Source organism: Oncorhynchus mykiss, chromosome 19 (assembly GCF_057628025.1).
Source record: "Oncorhynchus mykiss isolate SJ-2025 chromosome 19, ASM5762802v1, whole genome shotgun sequence".
Lineage (NCBI taxonomy): Eukaryota > Metazoa > Chordata > Actinopteri > Salmoniformes > Salmonidae > Oncorhynchus > Oncorhynchus mykiss.
The window spans coordinates 42,558,985-42,586,360 of NC_143040.1; the positions used below are offsets into that span (position 1 = coordinate 42,558,985).

At 42.2% G+C, this 27,376-nt stretch overlaps 3 protein-coding genes across 17 annotated transcripts in view; 2 read left to right on the forward strand and 1 right to left on the reverse strand.

Annotated features, from left to right (window-relative positions):
• hectd1 (HECT domain E3 ubiquitin protein ligase 1) overlaps window positions 1–6,939 on the forward strand; it is a 28,525-nt gene extending 21,586 nt beyond the window's left edge. For 4 of the 15 annotated variants that reach the window (XM_021573977.3, XM_021573983.3, XM_021573981.3 and 1 more), the window contains 15 exons: window positions 159–337; window positions 643–799; window positions 964–1,186; window positions 1,302–1,356; window positions 1,661–1,843; window positions 2,193–2,409; window positions 2,541–2,751; window positions 2,955–3,156; window positions 3,461–3,598; window positions 3,768–4,399; window positions 4,656–4,734; window positions 4,837–4,930; window positions 5,033–5,183; window positions 5,441–5,585; window positions 5,862–6,939. In XM_021573977.3, the coding sequence (XP_021429652.1) occupies window positions 159–337; window positions 643–799; window positions 964–1,186; window positions 1,302–1,356; window positions 1,661–1,843; window positions 2,193–2,409; window positions 2,541–2,751; window positions 2,955–3,156; window positions 3,461–3,598; window positions 3,768–4,399; window positions 4,656–4,734; window positions 4,837–4,930; window positions 5,033–5,183; window positions 5,441–5,585; window positions 5,862–5,999 (2,804 nt within the window). In that variant the 3' untranslated portion in view covers window positions 6,000–6,939. The remainder of the gene's footprint in view (window positions 1–158; window positions 338–642; window positions 800–963; window positions 1,187–1,301; window positions 1,357–1,660; window positions 1,844–2,192; window positions 2,410–2,540; window positions 2,752–2,954; window positions 3,157–3,460; window positions 3,599–3,767; window positions 4,400–4,655; window positions 4,735–4,836; window positions 4,931–5,032; window positions 5,184–5,440; window positions 5,586–5,861) is intronic. The other 11 variants (XM_021573979.3, XM_021573984.3, XM_090211032.1 and 8 more) reach the window with 3 other exon arrangements.
• On the reverse strand, window positions 6,929–11,654 carry ap4s1 (adaptor related protein complex 4 subunit sigma 1). Its single transcript, XM_021573987.3, has 6 exons — window positions 11,210–11,654; window positions 9,882–10,042; window positions 9,506–9,592; window positions 9,318–9,386; window positions 9,121–9,132; window positions 6,929–8,721 (listed from the first exon to the last, which is right to left on the reverse strand). Exons 2-6 carry the CDS (start codon window positions 10,017–10,019, stop codon window positions 8,590–8,592), a joined length of 438 nt encoding a protein of 145 aa, XP_021429662.1. The 5' UTR covers window positions 10,020–10,042; window positions 11,210–11,654; the 3' UTR covers window positions 6,929–8,589.
• strn3 (striatin, calmodulin binding protein 3) overlaps window positions 10,318–27,376 on the forward strand; it is a 29,275-nt gene continuing 12,216 nt past the window's right edge. Inside the window, exon 1 of the mRNA XM_036954681.2 lies at window positions 10,318–10,912. Coding sequence (XP_036810576.1) covers window positions 10,676–10,912 — 237 coding nt within the window. The 5' untranslated portion in view covers window positions 10,318–10,675. The remainder of the gene's footprint in view (window positions 10,913–27,376) is intronic.

Sequence of the window (27,376 nt, forward strand, 5' to 3'; positions counted from 1 at the left end):
GCTTCTTCAACATTTAACATGTTTCCACTGCCTAACATCCATGTTAACATTTGACACATCTTGACTCCTCATACATTTGGCTAGCACTTTCTCGGGGAAGTGCATGATGATCAAAGTTGTTTCTAGTGAGACCTCACACTTGAGTCCTCTCCCTGCAGACTTCCTGGACAGCTGTCGCGCTAACACGCTATTGGCCGAGTTAGATGATGAAGAGGATCTGCCTGAGCCAGATGATGATGATGATGAGAACGAGGATGACAATCAGGAAGACCAAGAGTATGAGGAAGTTTTGGTACGGTCCAGGGTAAACCTTGGTTTCCACATTCATTTTAATAGGGTAAAATTTGTTGCAGTTTCTCTTCATATAGTGTACTTGTCGATTTGCATGCTTGTACTCCCTTTTTAAAAATAGTTGCCTGAACCTTTGTTCAGTCAACTAAGTGCATGTTTGTCTGTAAATTCTGTGGATTGTGAAGTGTGAGATTTGTTAATGTATGCAATTTTTGTTAGTGTTTTGTTTTTATAAATGTTTCTTTGTCCTGTAGATGTCTAATATTGGTGTTGCATGTTTGTGTTGGGTGTAGTACCTTGTCTACCACTCCCAAAGAGCTGACGGCGGTTGTTCATGTCCTGTTTTAACAGGAAGAGGAAGAGTATGAAACCAAAGGGGGTCGGCGTAGAACCTGGGACGATGACTTTGTCCTCAAACGCCAGTTCTCTGCTTTAGTCCCGGCGTTCGACCCCAGACCAGGCCGGACCAACGTCCAGCAGACCACCGACCTGGAGATCCCTCCCCCAGGTAAACACACGACACCAACAGTATTCAGTTCAATATGTATGACTGTGGATGGACTTGGTTTTGTACATGGTTACTAGACAAATGGCAAGTCTTTCAGACATACTTCAGTTGAACTCTAGAGCACAGTGGTGAGCTTTTCTTCATGTCTTTCCTTGTCTTTACAGGTACACCTCGCTCTGAAGTCCAGGAGGAGGTTGAGTGTCCCCCCTCCCCCCACCTTGCCCTCATCCTCAAAGTGGCAGGGCTTGGAACCACCCGAGAAGTTGAACTACCTCTCTCCAACTACAAGGGTACTATCTTTTACTATGTCCAGAAGCTCCTGCAGCTCTCCTGCAGCGGGAGTGTCAAGTCAGATAAACTGCGCCGTATCTGGGAACCCACATATACGTAAGTCTGAATGGTTGTTGTTTTAGCTTTTCCTCGTGATTCTGTGGTGAAACCTAATCTAAAAATAGCCTTTTGATCTCCTTTCTTCATGATGTTTTGACTTTCTGTGTTGCAGGATAATGTACAGAGAAATGAAGGATTCGGACAAAGAGAAGGAAAGTAGAAAGATGGTAATTGACAGGTTTCACATCCCCTCAGTCCTTCTAAACTGCCCATTTTTAAAATCTTGGCTGTGAATTTCTGTGGCTGTTCTCAAATGTGTAGCTAAATGTTCCTCCTGGACAGCTAGACAGCCATACCTCACTAACCTTTTAAAGACGCAAGGAGACTGTGACTGAACCCTAATAGTCATAATGTAACTAGAGTAACTGCACTGGCCTCGTTAGTGGTTAAACCAATCTACTGTAATGCATGTCTATTTGCCTTGAGACTTTACAATCAGGAAAGACCAACATTTGGTTCTTCCTGTTGTAGGGTTGCTGGTCTGTAGAGCATGTGGAGCAATACCTTGGCACTGATGAATTACCAAAGAATGACTTGATAACCTACATGCAGAAGAATGCAGACTCCTCTTTCCTGCGCCACTGGAAATTAACCGGCACTAATAAAAGTATTAGGAAAAACAGAAATTGTTCTCAGCTCATAGCTGCATACAAGGTATAGAACGACATCAAGATGTTGCTTAAATATCTGTCTATCTTCTCTTTTGATATCCTTTTCATTCTTGCTTGACTGTCACTTGTGTTAGACAGTTGTCGCTGTTTTCTTTAGCTAAATGGCTTGTGGCTGTTCTGTAAATAATGCATTACCATGATTTCCATAGACGTCAGTGTTGTGAATCTGTTCCGTTTCATTATTTTGTCATACGAGAATGCAGTAATTGTACAGTAAAATAGCCTTGTCCAGTTTTATGCTACTGTCTTCATTGTTAATCAGTGAGTTAGTATAGTCAGGGAGCTGAAGGAAACATCCGGTTTTAAACCACGGTCCATATGATTGCTTGCAGGACTTCTGTGAGCACGGATGTAGGTCAGGGGGCCTGAGCCCTGGGTCTCTGGGTGTCATGCAAACCTGTGACATTCTGAGTGTGGCCAGGGAGCAGGCCCAGGCCAAGGCTGGCTCCAGTCAGAGCGCCTGTGGAGTGGAGGACGTGCTCCAGCTACTCCGCATCCTATTCATCATCGGGGGAGACCCCCACGCCCACGCACGCACTTTCCAGGAAGGTACGGATACACATCTCGGAACACGCACTACCAGGAAGTTATGGCTACACCCCTTCGTATCACCACAGACCCCCCCCCCCCTGTTTGTGTTCTTAATGACACATGTTGTTAATCTACTGTGTTATGACTAGATGTGGATGACCTCCAATTCAATGCATCGCCTGAGGAATTCACCAGCAAAAAGGTCACAACAAAGATTCTCCAGCAGATAGAGGAGCCTCTGGCCCTGGCCAGTGGGGCCCTCCCAGAGTGGTGTGAGCAGCTTACCAGCAAGTGTCCTTTCCTCATCCCCTTCGAGACCCGGCAGCTGTACTTCACCTGCACTGCGTTTGGAGCCTCCAGGTTAGTGCTACTTGACATGTAACAAAAATGTGTGTCTATCGCGCTCTGTATTCTCCTGAAGATGGTGCATGGTCTTGTACTACATTGAATAACGAACATTATGTTCCCTCACATATTACAGGGCCTAATTTAATTATTTGAGTGCTGTCCATTTCATTCACCTTATTCTATACTGACCCTGTATGTGCCTGTGTGTCCTCAAGGGCAATAGTGTGGCTGCAGAACCGGCGGGAGGCCACCATGGAGCGCTCACGGCCCTCCACCACAGTGAGGAGAGACGACCCTGGGGAGTTCAGGGTGGGCCGGCTCAAACACGAGAGGATCAAGGTCCCCCGCGGAGACCAGATGATGGAGTGGGCTGAGAGTGTCATGCAGATCCACGCTGACAGGAAGTCTGTTCTGGAGGTAAAACACCACGCCAGATTACACCATATTACGCCAGATTTAAGCACATACATTTTACTCCTGGCCTATAAAGCACGCTCAATGGAGGATCTGTGTGAAAGGATTATTGGTTGTCATTGGTTGCCATGAATAAGTGGTTCCCATAATGCTATGTGGTGTGAAATAAGTCCTCATTCATACTCAACAATTTTGTAAGCTTACTGTACATGTTGTTTTTTTTTACAGCTTGGTGATGTCTTCCCTGATTTAAAATGGCATGGCTATGAAAGTTTGTAGTGACTGACCAATATGTCTCTCTTCCCAGGTTGAGTTCCAGGGAGAGGAGGGCACAGGCCTCGGTCCCACCCTGGAGTTCTATGCTCTGGTGGCAGCTGAGTTCCAGAGGACTTCCCTGGGTATCTGGCTCTGTGATGACGACTTCCCAGACGATGAGTCTCGCCAGGCAAGTGCCGCTTTACGGTCACATGAAAACGTAGACCTAAACAGTAATATTATCCATGCAATTACATGTTCTCATTTTCCTTAAAAACAACATACTGTATATTTAGATGTTATGAACCATGTCAGTGTCACTTGAATATTTTTTGGGATTAACTGTGTTGTACTTTCAGGTGGATCTGGGTGGGGGTCTGAAACCTCCAGGCTACTACGTCCAGCGCTCCTGTGGCCTGTTCCCAGCCCCATTCCCCCAGGACAGTGACGAGCTGGAACGCCTCAGCAAACTCTTCTTCTTCCTCGGTGTCTTCCTGGCCAAGTGCATCCAGGACAACCGCCTGGTGGACCTGCCCATTTCACGACCCTTCTTCAAGTTGCTCTGTATGGGTGACATTAAGAGCAACATGTCCAAGCTGCTCTATGCGTCCCGCGGGGGTCCTCTCCTCCTTGATCCCACCGAGCAGCACCGCCACTTCTCAGAGATCCAGTCGGAGGCGTCCACCGAGGAGAGCCAGGACACCTATTCCATCGGCAGCTTTGACGAGGACTCCAAGTCCGAGTTCATCCTGGACCCCCCTAAACCCAAGCCCCCGGCCTGGTACCACGGCATCCTGACTTGGGAGGACTTTGAACTGGTCAACCCCCACCGGGCCAAGTTCCTGAAGGAGATGAAGGAGCTGGCGGTGAAGAGGAGGCTGATCCTGGGGAACAAGAGTCTGTCTGAGGATGAGAAGAACACTAGGCTGCAGGACCTCATGCTGAAGAACCCCATGGGCTCTGGACCACCACTTAGTGTAGAGGACCTGGGGTGAGCACAGCACCCACCACCACTCATTACTGAGAGCGTTTTTAAAATTTAGTCAAGAATTCAGTGGATAATTTCCTGAATTGGAATGGCATTTTTGCTAATTACATTGTTTTGTAGGTGACGTATAATCACTTGTGGTACATTTTTTCAATTTGCTCACCTTTTCAGTTTCCAATTATGCTGATTCATTATTTGATCCTTGACCGGTATATCGTTGTCATTCAACATGGCTAATTTTGAGTCCCTTTTCTCCCAGATTGAATTTCCAGTTCTGCCCCTCATCCAAAGTGCATGGGTTCTCAGCAGTGGACCTGAAGCCCAATGGAAATGACGAGGTAGGTAGAGAACTGCACCGCTATTGGCCGTGCCCTGAGTTTTACTGGTTAGATGAGTGGTGTCTAAATCTGTCCTCTGCCCCTCTCTGTTAATCCTTCCAGATGGTGACCATGGAGAATGCTGAGGAGTATGTGGAGCTCATGTTTGACTTCTCTATGCACACTGGCATCCAGAAACAAATGGAGGCTTTCAGAGGTATGCCTATTGAAACAACACACGGATTAGCGTTAGTAATCACGTAGAATTTTTTTTTTTTGCACACTACATTTTGAATTAAATGAACTTTACTTTTCTCAGAGGGTTTTAACCGAGTGTTCCCCATGGAGAAGCTGAGCTCCTTCAGTCACAAGGAGGTGCAGATGATCCTCTGTGGAAACCAGTCTCCTTCCTGGACATCTGAGGACGTCATGAACTACACAGAGCCTAAGCTGGGCTACACTCGGGACAGGTATGATGGCCCTCGTATCTACAGCTTGTAGACTAGATCATTTACTCTGGCCAGCTTGAAAAAGGTTTGTTAGATCTCCTTGTATTGACGGTGTTGGTCGTGATTTAAAAGGGGTTCAAATGACAAGGTCACTTAGTTCCTAGAGGAACATGAGAACTTGTACTGCTGCACCAGTACATCAACTAACAGCTTGTTGTTTTCATATTTTGCTGGAGAGATCTTTTTAACTGTTGTATCTGTTCTCGTCCTCTCCACAGTCCTGGGTTCCTGCGTTTTGTGCGGGTGCTTTGTGGCATGTCATCTGACGAGAGGAAAGCCTTCCTCCAGTTCACCACAGGATGCTCCACTCTGCCCCCTGGTGGTCTGGCCAACTTGCACCCACGCCTCACCATCGTTCGGAAGGTAAGGCTCTCCATGAGGCCAATCACTGATGAGTTTAGGGAACTTTATTAACCTTGCATTACAGTAAGCCATCCAAATGAGGTTGATATGGACATGTTTCAGAAATGCTGCCAGTAGAAATTTGTGAAATGTTTGAAATTAAATGTATTCTGTTCAGCTTTAAATCATAGTATTGTAATGACACTACCTCCACCACTTGTATCTGCCACTCCAGACCTCTGGGATTATAGAGCAGGGCTGTGACTGCAACACAGTTAACCTATTTGTTCCCCCCAGGTTGACGCGACAGACTCCAGCTATCCATCTGTTAACACTTGTGTGCATTACCTGAAGCTGCCAGAGTATTCCTCTGAAGACATCATGAGAGAGCGCCTCCTAGCAGCTACCATGGAGAAGGGCTTCCACCTCAACTGAGCATGCTCCGTCTGCCCCATTATGACTGACCAACCCCCCCCCCCCCCCCCCCGCTGGTGAAGCCTGTTGTGTTTTGTTGCAGAAAAAGAAACAAGCTGTGCTCTCTGAGATCTCTCCCCCAACCCCACACAACCTTACATCTCCCCCGTCCTGTCCTTTCCCCCTGAAAAACTTTAGGAAAACAGTCCCATGTTAACTCAATAGCTGCTGATACAGATAAAACCAGGGCCCACCTTCCCTCTCCTCCGACCCACCTGCTTACTTGTCACAGCTCTCTCCCTCCCCCAGGGCACTCTGCTGCTTTAAGGGCTTGAGCAACTGGAAGACGGGGCAGACAGTTTCCTCATGTTCTACAGTGTTTACTATCTCTCTCTCTCATACTTTGGCTGTGAGCATCTGTGTACAAGTTCTCTGTAGATTTTGGGGTTTTCAGATTACCACCAGCTTCTCTCCACCACCCCGGCTGGCAACCTCCTTCCTTTCCCTGTGTGATGTGAGGGGGAGAAAGGCAGCTGCTTCTGTAGAGCTAACTGTAGAGTGTTTGGGCATTTCCTTACCAGGTTGTTTTACTAGTGCCTGCGTTGTTTGAATATTAGGATTACCTTGTTCCTTTTACTTCATCTAACATCATACAATCATGATGCACATGCTTATTATTTTTCCTTTTGCTTTCGTTACTGTGTGTATTTTGATGTTTATTGCCCTGCTATAAGGATCAAAGTCCCTGAGTGCATTTGTGTAATTTGATAATAAAGCTAGAGACGACAACACTGGTTCTGTGTGCAAGGCACATTTGAAAAGGAAAAAAAAGCAAGCTATGCTTTCCCTTGTATTTTCTTTGTATATTATAAACATTTATTTAACTCAAGTTGCAGTTTGAAGTAAACAGATATTTTCAAATGTGTATGCTCCAAATAATCATTAAAATGTTTGCAAAGTATGAAGTCTTGTTTATTTACGTTAAGAACTGAATAACATTCCATGCACATTAAAGCTCCACGTAATACCTCAGTTCAATCTATTACTATAGCTGCTGTATAAAAAAAATACTTATTATTATTGATAAACTCAAGTATGAAGTCCATAAATCATTTGGATGGCAATGTGTCCATTTTTTTCCCCAGAGGGTAACACAGTGGCAAGAAAGTATGTGAACCCTTTGGAATTACCTGGATTTCTGCATAAATTAGTCATAAAAATTCATTCCCAAGTTTAGCCTAACATTCTCCTGCAAAATGACTTTATCCGTCTGCCAATTGAAGCTCAACAGGACAACGACCCAAAACAAAAGTATATCAACAGAATGGCTTCAACAGAAGAAAATACGCTTTCTGGAGTGGCCCAGTTAAGAGTCCAGACCGCAACCCGATTTATTTAAATGCTGTGGCATGACCTCGAGAATGGTTCACAGCAGACATCGCAAGTATATTGCTGAACTGAAACCGTTTTGTAAAGATGGTCTAAAATGCGTCCTGACCGTTGTGCAGGTCTGATCTGCAACCTCAAATGTTGGAGTTTATTGCTGCCAAAGGAGGGTCAACCGGTTATTAAATCCAAGGGTTTGTGTTCTTTTTCCACCCTACGCTGAATGTTTACATGGTGTGTTCAATAAAGAGATGTATAATTGTTTGTTATTGGTTTAAGCACGCTGTCTATTGTTGTGACTTCGATCAGATCACAATTTATGCAGAAATCCAGGTAATTCTAAAGAATTCACATACTTTTCTTGCCACTGTGGTCTTAGTTTGTTCAAACCATAGAGCTAGATGGAGGTCTCTAGTGTCCAAAAGCCTGTTTTAACATGGGCAGCTCATGGAGGACTCATCTTTTTATTTGTATAAAGTAGTGTCTGCCAATTGAACTGATGGGCGACTCCATTTTGAAGTAATACATTTTCTTCACATTTGGCTGATCCCTCTTGATGTCCTGGTTGGACATGATTTCAATAGGGTCACCAGGAGGGATCATCCAAAGAAGTTGAAAGTCTCACCCAGTTGACATTAAAAATGTTTTCAGGAATTTTGGATTTCAAAACAAAAATCTATTTGAACGGTCATCCAACTCAGAATATCTGGCCTCTTTCTAGAGTTCTGACATGGTTTGACCTTGTATTTTTCAGAGTTGCCAGTTGTTTTGAATGTGGCATTAAAATACAGAAATCATCCCTGTATGGTGCAAAATGCATCATACGGGGATGGTTTGAAAGTTACAAATCTTAAAAACGTGATTGCTGACAAGCAAAACATTTTAGGACTAATGAAACAAATACCAAAATATCGTTTTTGGGTGGTTTTCCTTCAAGGATCATATAATTCCATTCAGGTTACCAGGAGGAATCAGACAATTAATTATACTTGTGAGGAGACATTCCATAACCGCAGGTGTCAGTAAATCGCCAACCTCTGCTTTATTACTGTAAAACAACACACTCTAGGTGGCAGCGTACACCCTTTCAGTTTCCCAACTCATAGAAGAAAATTGAGTACTTCATAATGGAGATGGCCTTAATGGCGCTGCCCATGCTCTTAAAGACGCCATAATTGGACAGATACAATGATGCGAGGTCTAAGTCTATGGTTCAAACAACTGCTCAATGTGCCTCAGCCATCTTGTCCAGAGCAAGTAGAGGTGCCAGGATGCGGTTCTTGTTGGTCTCCACTATGTGTCCATTCTGGATAATCTCATCAATGATGATGTGCACTTTATCCAGGTTGAACATGATCTGAGCTGGAGTTAAGGTCATTAAATCTATAAATCAATATTGAATAATCATTTATTCCCCATCACAGTGTAAAGGAGGGTATTGTTTCCCCCCCTCAATGAGCCCTCTCCAGTAGTAAGAATAATGTTCTTGTTATCTCTGGCTACACCAGTAACATGTCACTGGTCAGGTTGAACAACTTTGACAACTTAACAGTGAACCGTTAACACCACTGACTGTAGTTGCATTCCAATTCTTATGACTGGTCTGACCCCAGCTAGTCTGAAATCCCACTGAGCCCAGACTGAGCCCAGAAAGCACCTAATGCGAAGGTGGACAGGCAGACAGCCCCTGCTTCTGTTTCAATGACTTGTTTCCTCAAACTGATTAAAACAAGTTATAATAATTTGTAAAGGATACATCCAATTCACTCTGTTAGGAGAGAAAAAACAATTTACTTTTCTAACGAGGAACAATCAGTTTAGAGTAATGTGTTTTTGTCCCAGAAAATACTGACCTTTAAAATGCTATGTATAGGTGGTTGGATAGTTAACGTGAAGTAAATCTAGCATACAACAAGAATGTGCTGAAGTAGAGAATAAAAAGACTGAACTCACCACACGACTAAAGTACTTGTCAAGAACCTCAACAAAGTTGTGTACCAGCTCATAGATTGACAGCTCATTCTGTGGGAAAGAAGGACATCCCACACCATGAATCATGTATAATCACAATAAAACAATCTTAACCTTAATCGGTTAACACTAATACTTGTACACTTATAACAGTGAAATGATGAACTTACCTCAGTGTCACTGATACCAACAACTATGAAGAGAGCAGCATACTGTCGATACACTAGTCTGAAGTCCTTGTATTCCACAAAAGAGCACTAGATAGAATACAATAGTTAGTTGGATGTGAATTCCAAGATGAGTTCAGTGGCACACTAACTCAGCATGAAGAATACCATAAATACAAACAAAAATGTTTAGCATGACAATGAGTGGCAAGGACTGGAATTACAGCTAAACAGACTAGGTTATTTCTACTAGATTTCATTCTGTCCTGTATTGTCTTGTCTAACCCCCCAGTTATGCATTGTCTTCTCACTATTGTATTATACCCCTGAAAGTAAACCAAACTATTTTTTTTCTTCTAATAATGTGATTGAGAGAGACCTCTTCTTTTTTGCGTGACAGGCATCTCTTGACAACATCAGTCTCCAGAGAAGGCCTCTTCTCAATGTCCACCTGCTCATAATACTTAGACAGGCGGGTCTGGCCCTGCTTGTTAACCATCAGAAGGAACTTGATCATTGTGATCTCTAAATCCAGTGCATCTGCAAAACAGGAAATAAATATATAAATAAATGGTGTCATTGCAAATCATGCAAAGTGTTTGTGTAATACCCTTTTTTTTATGCATCTGTAACTGATCAGTTAACTACATGTGCCATTCAGCAGTCAGAAGGACTATGGCCAAACTAAACAGTCAGATCCCCAATCTGCAGTCAGCAAACAATGCAGTCAGCAACATGATGCTGGATATGAGATGGCTCCCTGAGTCATGCAAACAAACCCTGATAGAATCCTATTTCTATTATTGATCTGGTTCACAATGTGTCTGAGCTGTACATACTGTAACTGTATACACGCATGCCCAGGCTAATGTATTTGGATGACCCCCAAAAAAAGAAAATGGTGAGTATGTCCCACCATGCAGCGCGGGACAATTCTCTCTCCCACCCCCGGCAGTAAGGAGGCTTTCATATCCAACTCCAAGGATTGGACTAATGGCGGCCAACATATCTTTACGCTGAGAGTAAATCCAAAACATAGCCCTGTCTCACTACAACCGCATAGCCATTTCAGTGAAAGGCATCGTCAAATTCATACGGGAACACTGATCTGAAAAGGGGGAGGGAAGGCGAATTCAAGCAGCAAATTGTGCTGGGACTTTCCTCTTCTTAAAAATGGATGAACACCCCGGCGGAGGAGTTGGAATGGCCGCCTCAAGACAGCAGCAGGGGAATAACAACGTTAATCCCCAAATCGGTAGTGGAGGTGGCTCAGGGATGGGGCAGCAGCAAGACGACATACCACGGCCACAGCAATATACCATCCCCGGTATTTTACATTACATCCAGCACGAATGGGCCCGATTCGAAATGGAGAGAGCTCATTGGGAAGTGGAGAGGGCCGAACTTCAGGTAGCTATTAGCATACTAACGTTAGCTCAGCCAACTAACTAAAACACAGAAGCTTGAGCAACAATGCATTTTGCCTGGATAGTGTGCAACTTTTGTTTTAGCCACTTTGCATCCAGTGACCATGCTTCGATAGCAAGTGAACGCCCTACTATAGTGTGTCCAGTTAGATAACAGATAGTTAGCCACGGGAATCGGTTAACTGGCTGGATAACATTAGCTTAGCACCGGCTGACAAATGCTGGTTAGATAGTGTGTGATAAAGTGGAACATCAAGTTGATTTGTTTGCAATGTCTTACCCGTAGTTTTATGAATAACGTTCACTCTTGCTGCTGTGCTACTTATTTAGTCGTTTCATTTTAGAGAGTCGTTGAAATACACAAGGCTCTAATCAAACCGAATCCAGCTGACTGTCAACTAATCTCTGAGAGCAGCCATTTTGGTTTGGTCATTATGGCGACAACTTGGCTGAGTCCTCTTGAGTCGCCGACAGGCTAGCCGATGTTAGCTAAAACATCTTGAAAAGGGATACATCCCATATTGTTGATCATATAAAGTCTGCAATCTTTTTAACTTAAACGTGTTTTTTTTAAATAAATAAATAGTAAGTAAACATGTAGTCTGATGCCATTTGGATGGTTTGTGCATGTTGTTAGCAAGCTAACATAAACAAAGTTAGCTAGCTAGCTAACTGTCACAAGGCCCCAGACACAGTCTGACACACTGCGCTGTCATTTACGATCGAACAAGTAAAACAATTCGCTTTAGGCTTAGTCAGAAATCTAGCTACATAACTTTTAGAATTCACTTTTGTGTCACGGATGTGATCTTGGTCAATTTAATAAAGTTTTTCCGCGGTGGTTTATTTTATGACATTTTGACAGGTTTTATCAAATGTATGTTATGACATCAGCTAACGTTATGTGACCTGTCGAGACTACCTGGCAGTCTTGCAGATATGAAAGTGAATGTTGGTTTCAGTGTTGTGATTGTATTAAGGAATGTGGAGGTGTTGAAATGCAAGCAGTGCCAGAGAGAGTATAGTACTGCTTTGTTTGAACACATCCCACTCCAGACAGTTGAATTGGGACGGAGAGACTGAAAAACAGCTTCTATCTCAAGGCCATCAGACTGTTAAACAGCCACCACTAACATAGAGAGGCTGCTGCCAACACACAGGCTCAAATCTCTGCCCACTTAAATAAATGGACTTCATAAAGGTATCACTAGTCACTTTAAATAACACCACTTTAATAATGTTTACATATCCTACATTACTCATCTTATATGTATATACTGTAATCTATACCATCTACTGCATCTTGCCTATGCCGCACGCCATCGCTCATCCATATATGTATATGAACATATTCTATTCATCCCTTTACATTTGTGTGTGTATAAGGTAGTTGTTGTGAATTTGTTAGATTACTGTTAGATATTACTGCATAGTCAGAACTAGAAGCACAAGCATTTCGCTACACTCGCCTTAACATCTGCTACCCATGTGTATGTGACCAATAAGATTTGATTTGATTTTGATTTGAGTGGTGGCAGATGGGAGGTTTTACTCCCCTCCCTACTTGCTCAGTGACACATACCTTCAGCATGACTCTCACTCTGCACACTGATTCAAGGCCTACCAGAGTCAATAGATTGGAATGGATATAAGGCAGCACAGGCTTCTGCATCGCTGTAGCCACTGTCTGTCTGTCTGTCTGTCCCCCCCCCAGGACAAGTGAAGTGACAACTAGATGTCATGACCCTGTAGAGAATTGATTGTCTCACTAGATGGCCAGAAAATGAGCAAGTTTTAGTTATGTTAGGGTTCATGTACAGTAACAAAAAAAAAAATATATATATATATATAATATTCACAGGTTTTTCATTATTTTTACTATTTTCTACATTGTAGAATACATAGTAGTGAAGACATCACTGCTATAAAATAACAAATATCGAATCATGTAGTAAAAAGTGTTAAACCAAAATATTAGGTTCTTCAAAGTAGCCAACCTTTGCCTTGACAGCTTTGCAAAGCTGTCATCAAGGCAAAGGGTGGCTACTTTGAAGAATCTAAAATATAATTTTATTTAGATTTGTTTAACACTAATTTTGGGTTACTACATGATTCCATATGGGTTCTTTCATAGTTTTCATAGTCTTCACTATTATTCTATAATGTATAAAATTGTACATAAATAAAAACCCTTGAACAAGAAGGTGTGTCCAAACTTTTGACTGGTACTGTATGTATGTATTGTCGTGTCTTTGGCTATGCCGGATTAACGGATCTTACATGCTATTCTAGAAAACAATTTCTCCGTAATTAATATCACCTGATTGAGCTAATCATGTAAATGTAATTAACTAGAGAGTCGGGCACCACAAAATAATATTTATAGAGCTGTTATCTTCAGAATAAACTCTTAAAGACCTAGTAATATTTTACATCCATAGCAGTCAACATTAATCTTCATCTTACTTCAGTCTCATCTGAAAGTTGTAAATTCTTGGTTATCTGCAAGAACCCTGGCTAACAATTTGAATCAGCAATACAACATAGGTATTTAGTAAATAAATAATTAAAACCAAACTAATCACACAGAATTCACATACACACAATTAATCATAACTTGATTACGAATTACGTCATAAAGGAAGACGTCCCTAGGGGGCGGAACAGATATGAATGACAGCTTGTTACACAAAGGAAAAGGGCTGGGTTTGAGTGAAAGAGCAGGAAGACTGAGGAACAAAGGAAAAAAGCTGTGCTATCGTAAATACAGTATCTTATGCATTCTAAATTACCGCCCATTTGGAAAAGGAAAATGCAATAAATATTTACTCTGAACTGCGCTTCAGTAGGTTGGTGGTAGATGGAAGGCCGTGTTGCCAAACCGAGTCCTCTGTCCTTTGAAGAATGTCTCTGGTTGTCAATTGGATACATTGTAGTAACGTCGTTGTGTGATAGACGGGATACTCTGTCTGTTCCTTCCTAACCTGCGTTTGCAGCTGCGGTTGCTAACTCAACGGCTAGGAGGTATCACTTCTGTAGTGAATAAGAGTTCAAAAGTTCATACCATTCGCAACCAAAGCTCATGCTGATGTTGGCTTCGTTCTGTAGTTATTATCTGAACCATTCTGACAGGACCGTCGCCCTCATATCCTCGGAACAGGAAGTTATGTTGTCGTCAATGGCTTATATAGGAAGGGAGAAAAGGGGTGTGTTTCATAGTTTACAACATCTGTCTCTTCACGTGGGCGGGCCACTGAGTGAGCAGCAATATCTTATGAAAACCCACATCTCACATTTTAGAAGCTAAAATCACATTTCATCCCATCACAAATAATTTCATATTCAAACATTTAAATTGAACAACAATTCCATGTGAATCCGATAACTCTGATGTGTATACTTTCCACTGTAGAGTTTGCCATCTTATCATTGATAAGAATGTCTCAGATGACAACCGAACTGACATCATATTAAGTACAGTGCCTTGCGAAAGTATTCGGCCCCCTTGAACTTTGCGACCTTTTGCCACATTTCAGGCTTCAAACATAAAGATATAAAACTGTATTTTTTTTGTGAAGAATCAACAACAAGTGGGACACAATCATGAAGTGGAACGACATTTATTGGATATTTTAAACTTTTCTAACAAATCAAAAACTGAAAAATTGGGCGTGCAAAATTATTCAGCCCCTTTACTTTCAGTGCAGCAAACTCTCTCCAGAAGTTCAGTGAGGATCTCTGAATGATCCAATGTTGACCTAAATGACTATTGATGATAAATACAATCCACCTGTGTTTAATCAAGTCTCCGTATACATGCACCTGCACTGTGATAGTCTCAGAGGTCCGTTAAAAGCGCAGAGAGCATCATGAAGAACAAGGAACACACCAGGCAGGTCCGAGATACTGTTGTGAAGAAGTTTAAATCCGGATTTGGATACAAAAATATTTCCCAAGCTTTAAACATCCCAAGGAGCACTGTGCAAGCGATAATATTGAAATGGAAGGAGTATCAGACCACTGCAAATCTACCAAGACCTGGCCGTCCCTCTAAACTTTCAGCTCATACAAGGAGAAGACTGATCAGAGATGCAGCCAAGAGGCCCATGATCACTCTGGATGAACTGCAGAGATCTACAGCTGAGGTGGGAGACTCTGTCCATAGGACAACAATCAGTCGTATATTGCACAAATCTGGCCTTTATGGAAGAGTGGCAAGAAGAAAGCCATTTCTTAAAGATATCCATAAAAAGTGTTGTTTAAAGTTTGCCACAAGCCACCTGGGAGACACACCAAACATGTGGAAGAAGGTGCTCTGGTCAGATGAAACCAAAATTGAACTTTTTGGCAACAATGCAAAACGTTATGTTTGGCGTAAAAGCAACACAGCTCATCACCATCCCCACTGTCAAACATGGTGGTGGCAGCATCATGGTTTGGGCCTGCTTTTCTTCAGCAGGGACAGGGAAGATGGTTAAAATTGATGGGAAGATGGATGGAGCCAAATACAGGACCATTCTGGAAGAAAATCTGATGGAGTCTGCAAAAGACCTGAGACTGAGACGGAGATTTGTCTTCCAACAAGACAATGATCCAAAACATAAAGCAACATCTACAATGGAATGGTTCAAAAATAAACATATCCAGGTGTTAGAATGGCCAAGTCAAAGTCCAGACCTGAATCCAATCGAGAATCTGTGGAAAGAACTGAAAACTGCTGTTCACAAATGCTCTCCATCCAACCTCACTGAGCTCGAGATGTTTTGCAAGGAGGAATGTGAAAAAATGTCAGTCTCTCGATGTGCAAAACTGATAGAGACATACCCCAAGCGACTTACAGCTGTAATCGCAGCAAAAGGTGGCGCTACAAAGTATTAACTTAAGGGGGCTGAATAATTTTGCACGCCCAATTTTTCAGTTTTTGATTTGTTAAAAAAGTTTGAAATATCCAATAAATGTCGTTCCACTTCATGATTGTGTCCCACTTGTTGATTCTTCACAAAAAAATACAGTTTTATATCTTTATGTTTGAAGCCTGAAATGTGGCAAAAGGTCGCAAAGTTCAAGGGGGCCGAATACTTTCGTAAGGCACTGTACCACTGCAAATGTTAAATTGTTCGGATTACCAGAATATAGTTAATTTCCCCCCACCTACTGATGTTCCCAGAATCTCTATGTTAACCAAGGGTTTTTTAAATGTAACCTCAGTAGGTTAGAGAGAGGAAGAAGCAGGGAATATGTATTTATGACTGTCATAAACCTAACCCCAGGCCAACGTCATGTATGTATGTATTTATTTTTTTACAGTTAGGCCCTATTTGAAGATCAATATGATAGTTACTAGTTATTTATATTGACAAGACAAGTATGACCTGCCTAATTTGCCATAACAAGATGCTGTAATATTGTTCAACTTTGTATTGATAAAACAACATGCATTTTACGTTAATGAAGCAAGCCTAGATTATTTTGGTCAGCTGCACCTCCTATTGGGTGAGTTGCTTTTTGATTCATCCACATCAATCAAGCAGTCAGCCCTGTTAGCACAAATCACACCAAGCCTGGAAATAAACGCTATCTGGGTTAAATCTAACTTTATAGGTCACTAAGACTGCCAGGGCATATTTAGAACCATTCTTATGCGCTCTGCTCTTCCTTTGCCCTGGCTGTAGAAGACAGACAGAGAAATGGCAGCCTGACCGGGCCCTTTTCTTCCTGTTTAGAGTCTGTCCGTGGAAATAAAGAATATGATTATTAACACAGAGGCAGTGACTGTTGTATCTGGGTTTTATTATTTATATGTTGTGGCGGAGTGTTTTACCTCAATGAAAGTTTGACAGGATTGGTGTTTATCCTACTGATACAATGTATTTGTTTTCATTATGGATCCCCATGCCTTGGCAGCAGCTACTCTTCCTGGGGTCCAGCAACATAAGACAGTTACATACAGTATTAAAATATAACATGACATTTCATACCACTCCACCACCACATATTTACAATACAACATCCATGTGCACATATGTGTAGAGTGCGTGTCTTATCATGTGCCTGTCTGTGTGCCTGTCTGTCTCTTCACAGTCCCCGCTGTTCCATTAGGTGTATTTTAACTTTTTTTTAAATCCAATTCTACTGCTTGCATCAGTTACCTGATGTGGAATAGAGTTCCATGTAGACATGGCTTTATGTAGTACTGTGCACCTCCCATAGTCTGTATGTATGGGTGTCTGAGCTGTGTGCTAGTACTTTAAACAGACAGCTCAGCGCTTTCAGCTTGTCAACACGTCTTACAAAGACAAGTAATGATGAGGTCAATCTCTCCTCCCACTTTGAGCCATGAGAGATTTACATGCATATTATTAATGTTAGCTCTCCATGTACATTTAAGGGCCAGCTGTTCTGTTCTGAGCCAATTGTAATTTTCCAAGGCCCCTGTTCGTGGCACCTGACCACACGACTGAACAGTAGTCCAGGTGTGACAACTAGAACCTGTAGGACCTTGTTGATAGTGCTGTTAAAAAGGCAGGGTAGCACTTTTTTTAATTATGGACACACTTCTCCCCATCTTAGCTACTGTTGTATCAACATGTTTTGACCATGACAGTCCACATTATTTTTTACAATATTTAGTTTTATTTTATTTTATTTTACCTTTATTTAACCAGGTAGGCAAGTTGAGAACAAGTTCTCATTTACAATTGCGACCTGGCAATTGTTGATGTTTATGGTTTAGGGAATGATTTGTGCCAAGTACAATGCCACCCATTCTGAAACTAACTTCAGCTCTTTGTTAAGTGTAGTAGCTGACGTGTATCGTGTTGCGTCATCCATATACATAGCCACACTGGCTTTACTCAAGGCCAGTGGCATGTCATTAGTAAAGTTTGAAAAATGTAAGGGGCCTAGACAGTTGCCCTGGGGAATTCCTGATTGTACCTGGATTATGTTGGCGAGGCTTCCATTAAAGAATACCCTCGGTGTTCTGTTAGACAGGTAACTGTTTATCCACGATATAAGAGGGGGTGTAAAGCCATAACACATACATTTTTCCTTCAGCAGATTATGATCGATAATGTCAAAAGCCACACTGAAGTCTCAAAACAGCTCTTGCTATCTTTTTATTACCAATTTCTCTCAGCCAATCATCAGTCATTTGTGTATGTGCTGTGCTTGTTGAATGTCCTTCCCTATAAGCATGCTGAAAGTCTGTCAATTTGTTTACAGTAAAATAGCATTGTATCTGTATTAAACCCTTTTTCCCCCCAATGTAGTTCTCTCTTGTTGAAATTGAAATCACTAACTCAATGTAGGCCTATGTTCATACCTGTGCGGGCGGGCGGTCGGTCGGTCGGTCGGCGCAATGGTCTAGGGCACTGCATCGCAGTGCTAGCTGTGCCACCAGAGACTCTGGGTTCGCGGCCAGGCTCTGTAGCAACCGGCCACGACCGGGAGGTCCGTGGGGCGAGGTACAATTGGCCTAACGTCCGGGTTAGGGAGGGTTTGGCCGGTAGGGATATTCTTGTCTCATCGCGCACCAGCGACTCCTGTGGCTGGCCGGGCGCAGTGCACGCTAACCAGGTCGCCAGGTGCACAGTGTTTCTTCCGACACATTGGTGTGGCTGGCTTCCGGGTGGATGCGCGCTGTGTTAAGAAGCAGTGTGGCTTGGTTGGATTGTGTTTCGGAGGACGCATGGCTTTCAACCTTCGTCTCTCCCGAGCCCGTACGGGAGTTGTAGTGATGAGACAAGATAGTAACTACTAACAATTGGATACCACGAAATTGGGGAGAAAAATATATTTTCTTAATTACGCTCTTTGTTAGGAGTAAATGGACTTCACACAGTTCTCAACGAGCCAGGCGGCCCAAACTGCTGCATATACCCTGACTGCGTGCAAGGAACGCAAGAAAAGTGACAGAATTTCCCTAATTATAAGAAATTCATGTTAGCAGGCAATATTAACTAAATATGCAGGTTTAAAAATATATACTTGTGTATTGATTTTAAAGAAAGGCATTGATGTTTATGGTTAGGTTTGGTGCAACGACAGTGCTAAATCATCACCCGTTTGGCGAAGTAGGCTGTGATTCGATGAGAAATTAACAGGCACCGCATCGATTATATGCTACGCAGGACACTCTAGATAAACTAGTAATATCATCGACCATGTGTTGTTAACTAGTAATTATGTGAAGAATGCAACTTACCTTGGCTTCTTGCTGCCCTCGCGTAACAGGTAGTCAGCCCGCCTCGTGGAGTGCAATGTAAGGCAGGTGGTTAGAGCGTTGGACTAGTAACCGGAAGGTTGCAAAAACAAATCCCTGAGCTGACAAGGTAAAAATCTGTCGTTCTGCCCCTAACTAGGCAGTTAACCCACCGTTCCTTGGCCGTCATTGAACATAAGAATGTGTTCTTAACTGACTTGCCTAGTTAAATAAAGGTGTTAATTTAAAAAAATAATAAATAAATAAATCAGCCAAATCCGTGTCCAAAATACAGATTTACGATTGTTATAAAAACTTGAAATCAGCCCTAATTAATCGGTCGACCTCTACTCTCTATCCCTAAAACATCTGTGCTAATTAGACCACTGAAATGTTCTTCCACAGGTTTTTCTTGGTTATACATAACATCTATAAGTAGATGAGCTGAAAATAGCAGTTCCACTTAATAGTCTACCAGGGCTCCTGAAAACGGTCCGAACTGTGAAAACATTTGACAGTTTCTGAAATGTTTTATGTTTTTCTTTTCTTTTTTTCCTCTATTTAACTAGGCCAGTCAGTTAAGAACAAACCCTTGTCAGCTCGATGATTCGATCTAGCAAATACAGTTCTAAAGGTATTCAAGTGTGAATAGGCCTAAGCAGTGTTCCTTTGCAGGGAAGTGGTATGTTAATATGTTATGTCGGTGATGACAAAGCTCTAAAAGTCTGCCATTAGTTTTGCACCCATTTACAGGACAGCTGTACAGCGGGAAATGTGTCGTGAGTTGGCCATGTCTATTCTTGCTCCAATACAGTCCATTAATTTGTCAGCCTGTTAATTTGGGTCTGTGAGCTCACTGTATCCCCAGACTGACTGTTACACATCTCAACTCTGTGACCTCACACGTACGTAGCAGCTAGGCCGATACTGGCTTTGCTAGCTGCGCTGGGATTGGTCCGAGGGCGGTGTTGCAAGGGTGGTCTGAGGGCAGGGGGGATTTCCACAGCTTTTAGCAGAAGTGCTTTAACAGGAATTAGGATCATTGCGGCGATTTGATCTCTGATAGTGTACTTACTGTATTTGGATGGGCTGGGAATGTCCAGAGACCTCACGATACGCTATTATCACGGTACTTAGGTGACGATATGTATTGCGATTCGATATTGTGATGGGATGTTCTAAACATAATGCTCACTATAGAAGCACTACACCCCCTTGAACTTTTTTCACATTTTCTTGAAAAAAAAATATATATATATATTTATATTTTTTGTCATTGTTCTACACAAAATACTCTGTCAAAGTGAAAAGATAATTCTACAAATTAATACAAATTCAATAACTAAAATATATATTTGTTGCATAAGTATTCATCTCCTTTGTTTTGGAAAGACTAAATTAGTTCCGAAGTAACATTTGGCTTAACAAATCACATAAGTTATATGAACTCACTCTGTGTGAAATAATAGTTTACATGGTTTTTGAATGACTATCTGATTGAGGGGTTAAATGTCTTTCCCCTTCCTCTGTCCCCCAGACATCAAGTATTGAATTTCATGCACAGATTCAACTGCGAAGACCAGGGTGCTTTTATAAAAGCCGCATGAAGAAGGGCAGTGATTGGTAGATGGGTAAAAATAACAAATCAGACATGGACTATATCTTGAAGCACAGTCAATTTGCTAATTATGCTGTGGATGATTTATTAAACAACCACCCAGACACATCAAAGATGCAGTTGTCCTTCTGAACTGAGCTGCAGGATCGGAAGGAAACTGTAAAGGGATGTCACCATGAGGCCATTGGTGATTTTAAAACGGCTACAGAGTTCAGTGGCTGTGATGGGGGGGGGGAAAGTGAGGATGGATCAACAACATTGTAGGGACTCCACAATAATGACTTAAAAGAAGTGAAAAGAAGAATAAAAATATACAGAATAAAAGTATTTCAAAACATGCATATGTATGCAACAAGGCACTATAGTAATAGTGCAAAGGAATACACTTTTTGGCCTAAATGCCAAGCTTTCTGTTTGGGGCAAATCCAACACATCACTGAGTAACTGCTTCCTTGTATGGGTATGCTTGACATCGGCAAAGACGGGTGCGTTTTTCAGGATAAACATTAACGGGATGGCGCTTAAGCACAGGCAAAATCCTAGAGGAAAACCTGGTTCAGTCTGCTTTACACCAGATACCCGGAGATGAATTCACCTTTCAGCAGAACAATAACTTATAACACAAGGTCAATCTAAACTGGAGTTGCTTACCAAGAAGACGGTGAATGTTCCTGAGTGGCCAAGTTACAGTTTTGACACAAATTGACTTAAATCTATGGCAAGACTTGAAAGTTGCTGTCTAGCCATCATCCCCAACACCTTAACAGAGCTTGAAGATTTTTTTAAAAGAATAATGGGAAAATATTGAGACTTGCCCAACAAGATTTACAGCTGTTGTTGGTGATTCTAACATGTATTGACTCAGGGGGGTGAATACTTATCTAATAAATATATATTACTGTTTTATTTTTCCTTAATCTTCTAGAAAAACAAACAAGTTATTCCACTTAGACAATAGAGTATTTTGTGTAGGTCGTTGCCAGAAAATGACAATTAAATATGTTTTAATCCCACTTTGTAACGCAATAAAATGTGAAGACATCCACAGAGTGTGTAGACTTTCTGTAAGCACTGTATGTCTGCTGCAGAGAGACGATGGAGCACGAGAGAAACGAGTTTTGATCAGTCAAGAAAATAAAACTGCTGAAAACATGTTGACTCACTAGTTAAAAACAAGATGGAGAACAAGCTATAGGACAAAAAATACCAGAGTTGTGGCGCAGGTACAGCCGACTAGTGCTAGTTAACGCTACCTAACAAAAACATACAGTACCCGTATCAAGTTTGGACACCTACTCATTCAAGGGTTTTTATTAATATTTACTGTTTTCTACATTGTAGAATAATAGTGAAGACATCAAAACTATGAAATAACACATGGAATCATGTAGTAACCACTAAAATAACACATCCTAGATCTGAATGAATGAAATATTCTTATTAAATACTTTTTTCTTTACATAGTTGAATGTGCTGACAACAAAATCACACACAAATTATCAATGGAAATCAAATTTATCAACCCATGGAGGTCTGGATTTGGAGTCACACTCAATATTAAAGTGAAAAACCACACTACAGGCTGATCCAACTTTGATGTAATGTCCTTAAAACAAGTCAATGTGTGTGTGGCCTCCACGTGCCTGTATGACCTCCCTACAACGCCTGGGCATGCTCCTGATGAGGTGGCGGATGGTCTCCTGAGAGATCTCCTCCCAGACCTGGACTAAAGCATCCACCAACTCTTGGACAGTCTGTGGTGCAATGTGGCATTGGTGGATGGAGCGAAACATGATGTCCCAGATGTGCTCAATTGGATTCAGGTCCTGGGAACGGGCGGGCCAGTCCATAGCATCAATGCCTTCCTCTTGCAGGAACTGCTGACACACTCCAGCCACATGAGGTCTAACATTGTCTTGCATTAGGAGGAACCCAGGGCCAACCGCACCAGCATATGGTCTCACAAGGGGTCTGAGGATCTCATCTCGGTACCTAATGGCAGTCAGGCTACCTCTGGTGAGCACATGTGCGGCCCCCCAAAGAAATGCCACCCCACACCATGACTGACCCACCGCCAATCCGGTCATGCTGGAGGATGTTGCAGGCAGCAGAACATTCTCCATGGCGTCTCCAGACTCTGTCATGTGCTCAGTGTGAACCTGCTTTCATCTGTGAAGAGCACAGGGCGCCAGTGGCGAATTTGCCAATCTTGGTGTTCTCTGGCAAATACCAAACGTCCTGCATGGTGTTGGGCTGTAAGCACAACCCCCACCTGTGGACGTCGGGCCCTCATACCACCCTCATGGAGTCTGTTTCTGACCGTTTGAGCAGACACGTGCACATATTTGGCCTGCTGGAGGTCATTTTGCAGGGCTCTGGCAGTGCTCCTCCTTGCACAAAGGCGGAGGTAGCAGTCCTGCTGCTGGGTTGTTGCCCTCCTACGGCCTCCTCCACGTCTCCTGATGTACTGGCCTGTCTCCTGGTAGCGCCTCCATGCTCTGGACACTACGCTGACAGACACAGCAAACCTTCTTGCCACAGCTCGCATTGATGTGCCATCTTGGATGAGCTGCACTACCTGAGCCACTTGTGTGGGTTTTAGACTCCGTCTCATGCTACCACTAGAGTGAAAACACCGCCAGCATTCAAAAGTGACCAAAACATCAGCCAGGAAGCATAGGAACTGAGAAGTGGTCTTTGGTCACCACCTGCAGAACCACTCCTTTATTGGATGGTTTGGGATGAGTTGGACCGCAGAGTGAAGGTAAAGCAGCCAACAAGTGCTCAGCATATGTGGGAACTCCTTCGGGACTTCACCTGAAATGCTATTCCAACAGTCCCGAAGGAGTTCCCACATATGCTGAGCACTTGTTGGCTGCTTTACCTTCACTCTGCGGTCCAACTCATCCCAAACCATCTCAATTGGGTTGAGGTTGGGGGATCATGGAGGCCAGGTCATCTGATGCAGCACTCCATGACTCTCCTTCTTGGTCAAATAGCCCTTACACAGCCTGTGATGGCGTATCACTGCAGAATGCTGTGGTAGCCATGCTGGTTAAGTGTGCCTTGAATTCTAAATAAATCACTGACGAGTGTCACCAGCAAAGGACCATAGAATAAGGCTGTAACGTAATAAAATGTGGAGAAAGTCAAAGGGTTTGAATACTTTCCAAATGCACTGTATTCTAGTGCCAATGTACTACAAAGTGTACAGTTGGTTTGACATTTGAAAACCCTATGTTGCTAGTTAGGGGACCGTCAGTAAAATTACACAATGTACATGGGACAATATTTTAAGTGGTCAATAGCTCCAAATTTCTATGAGTTAACCTCAAACCAACTATACATTTTAGAAATTCATACACAAATATTGAAATCATTTAATGAGACAACTAAAAGATTTGCAATATGAAAATATTGTCCATTTACATTGTCATTTATTGACTGTCCCTAACTAGCCCCCTGAGGAAGACTAGCAATGTCAAACCAAGTTTGCCACTGTCTTACACCAGCTGGCTGAAGCTAATTGGCGAAAGAAGATGGCTAGCACTAGCTAGACTAGGCAACTTCAAGACCAGAAGTGTATTCATTACGTCTTGCAACAGAGACCTTTTATCTTTTTTAAGAACCAAAGAGAAGCACAAAAAAAGAACATGGAACGAAATGGGGAGGGACCTACCTGATTTTGTCCAATAGAAACTTGTTTTTGTTGCAAAACATTTTCTCTTTGGAGGAAACAGTTTCTGTTGCAGAATCACTGTAATGAATACACCCCTGGTTAGGTTTTTTCAAGTTATCTAGGGTGAGTGACGGACTAACTGTGTATCGTTTTGGCAGAGTGGATGTACAAACACTTGCCATGTGCGAACACACACACACACACACACACACACATACACACGAGAAACCCACATGAAACTACCCAAAGACGACTCTCTTGTATTCAGTCATGGCCGCTACACATGTTAATGACCAAACCGAAAATGTTTAGTTGAGTGTTGTAGCCAGCTGTATCTGCTGAGGGAGTAGCTAGTGCTTGTGTAACCGACTGCTACGTCCCCTGGCTGTTGAACTAGATCCCGTTTTTCCACAGAAAAATACCAATGTAAACAGCTATTCGTTCAGCTGAAATTCTCCTCCTCCCTTTAGCCAACTTCAACTGTCCAGACCTGAGACCTCCCAGGCTTATGGTCCCAGCAAGACTTTCATTTAGCACTTTGACTTGAACACCGAGGTGGAAAACTTTAGAAAATACTAGTTCTTATACAGTAATTATTCTATTTAAGATAACTGATCTCCATTGACTGAAGTGAATCCTATGTTGAAAATTGACCCCATGTAGAGAGCTGGGTCTCCTACTCCTTGAATGTGTACTCAATTTTGTCTTATTTTATTATTGTGAGGGAGTGACTGGACCAGGCGACTCAGTGGTTCAGATCCACCATAGTGTTTTCATAGCCGGTATGGTTTAGCTGCTAGCCGGTGGCACTTTACCCGTCTGGCACTTTCTCCGTCTCCATGACTACGGCATGAATGTCGGCCTCCGGTTTACCTGCCGAACAACTGGGTTGCTATGGGCACCATGACACCCCACTAGTCGAGAGGGCGTTTAGGGCGGCTGACTAAAAATACCCCCTGCCTGCTACCCTTTAAACGGCATTGGGTGTCACAGCTGCTCAGTGCTCACGAGCAGCACAGAGTTGAGCAGGAGAAGAGGGCCAGCTAAATAGTGCTGTATGAGCTGAACACCCTTACAGGGGTGATCCTACTTGAGGCCTGCGTTACAACCTGGGCCTGCTGCTCTGTTGATCCCAGGAGCGACAGACCGAGTCCTACTTTGACTCACCAGGCCTATACCAAGGTTTCCCCAATTCATCGGTGCCTATACCCTTTCCAATGTTTTGTTTAGGTCTTTTCTTTCTTTTTTCTATCCAGTGTCTCTTTCAAATACAGTGCCTTCAGAAAGTATTCACACCCCTTGATTAAATTAATTTCATTTTCATTTTGTCTACGATTTACACTAAATACTGGTGTCAAAGTGGAAGAAAATGTATATTTTTTTCTTTAAAGAAATGATGAAAAATAAAACACTAATATATCTTGACTACATAAGAATTCAACCTCCTGAGTCAATACATTTTAGAATGACCTTTGGTAGTGATTACAGCTGTGAGTCTTTCTGGGTAAGTCTAAGAGCTTTGCACACCTGGATTGTTCAAAATTTGCCATTTACATTTTTTTATATATATTCAGAATTCTTCAATCTGTCATTGGTTGTTGATCATTGCTAGGCAACCATTTTCAAGTCTTGCCATAGATGTTCAAACAGATTTAAGTCAACTGCAGCTCAGCCACTCGGGAACATTCACTGTCGTCTTGGTAAGCAACTCATGTAGATTTGGCCTTGTGTTTTAGGTTATTGTCCTGCTGAAAGGTGAATTCATCTCCCAGTGTCTGGTGGAAAGCAGACTGAACTAGGTTTTCCTCTAGGATTTTACCTGTGCTTAGCTCCATTCCATTTCCTTTTTATCCTGAAAAACTCCCTAGTTCTTAATGATTACAAGCATACCCATAACATGATGAAGCCATCACTATGCTTGAAAATATGGAGAGTGGTACTCCATAGTGTGTTGTATTGGATTTGCCCCAAACATAACTTTTTGTTATGAATACAAAGTGTTAATTGCTTTACCAAATTATTTTTTTCAGTTTTACTTTAGTGCCTATTGCAAACAGGATGCATGTTTTGGAATATTTTTTTGTTCTGTACAGGCTTCCTCCTTTTCACTCTGTCAATTAGGTTAGTATTGTGGAGTAACTACAATGTTGATCCATCCTCAGGGATCCATCCAATGTGGTTGCATCTGTTTGAAATTCACTGCTCGACTGAGGGACCTTACAATTATCTGTATGTGTGGGGTAGAGGTGAGAGTCATTATGTTAAACACTGTTATTGCACACAGAGTGAGTCCATGCAACTTAGGTGACTTGTTAAGCACATTTTTACTGCTGAACTTATTTAGGCTTGCCATAAAGGATTTGAATAATTATTGACTCAAAGACATTTTAGATTTTCATTTTTAATTCATTTGTTTAAAAAACAAAATGGGGTATTGTGTGTAGGTCAGTGACAAAGAAATCAGAATTTAATCCATTTTAAATTCAGGCTATAACACAACAAATTGTGTAAAAAATCAAGGGGTGTGAATACTTTCTGAAGGCACTGTATGTGTGGAGTCAATAGCGGGTACAGTAGGCCCCTACATGGGGTTTGGTTGTGTACATAATTAACATTTAATTTGATATAAGGCATGGAGTCATTAATGAATGGATTATGAAGAAGAGTGATGTGGCAGTAGTAGGTGATGTAATAGTCATTGCTGCCACTGTTATTCATCTGTTTTAATAATTTAGTAGACATGACATGCCTATTACTTCAGTGGGAAAGATTGCTTGTTTATTTATAAAATATATAATTTTCAAAAAAATGTTTAGCCTCTTTTTCTCCCCAATTTCGGGATATTCAATTGGTAGTTAGTCTTGTCCCATCGCTTCAACTCCTGTACGGACTCGGGAGAGGTGAAGGTCGAGAGCCATTTGTCCTCCGAAATACGACCCTGCCGAGC

Bases quoted from the DNA above. Each gene is read 5' to 3' on its own strand.
- ap4s1 (XM_021573987.3), bottom strand. From the start codon at position 10,019: ATGATCAAGTTCCTTCTGATGGTTAACAAGCAGGGCCAGACCCGCCTG. The intron at 9,593-9,881 runs GTCTCTCTCAAT...TATTCTATCTAG, and splicing joins TGTCACGCAAAAAAGAAGAG to TGCTCTTTTGTGGAATACAA. The intron at 9,387-9,505 runs GTAAGTTCATCA...TCTTTCCCACAG, and splicing joins TTGGTATCAGTGACACTGAG to AATGAGCTGTCAATCTATGA.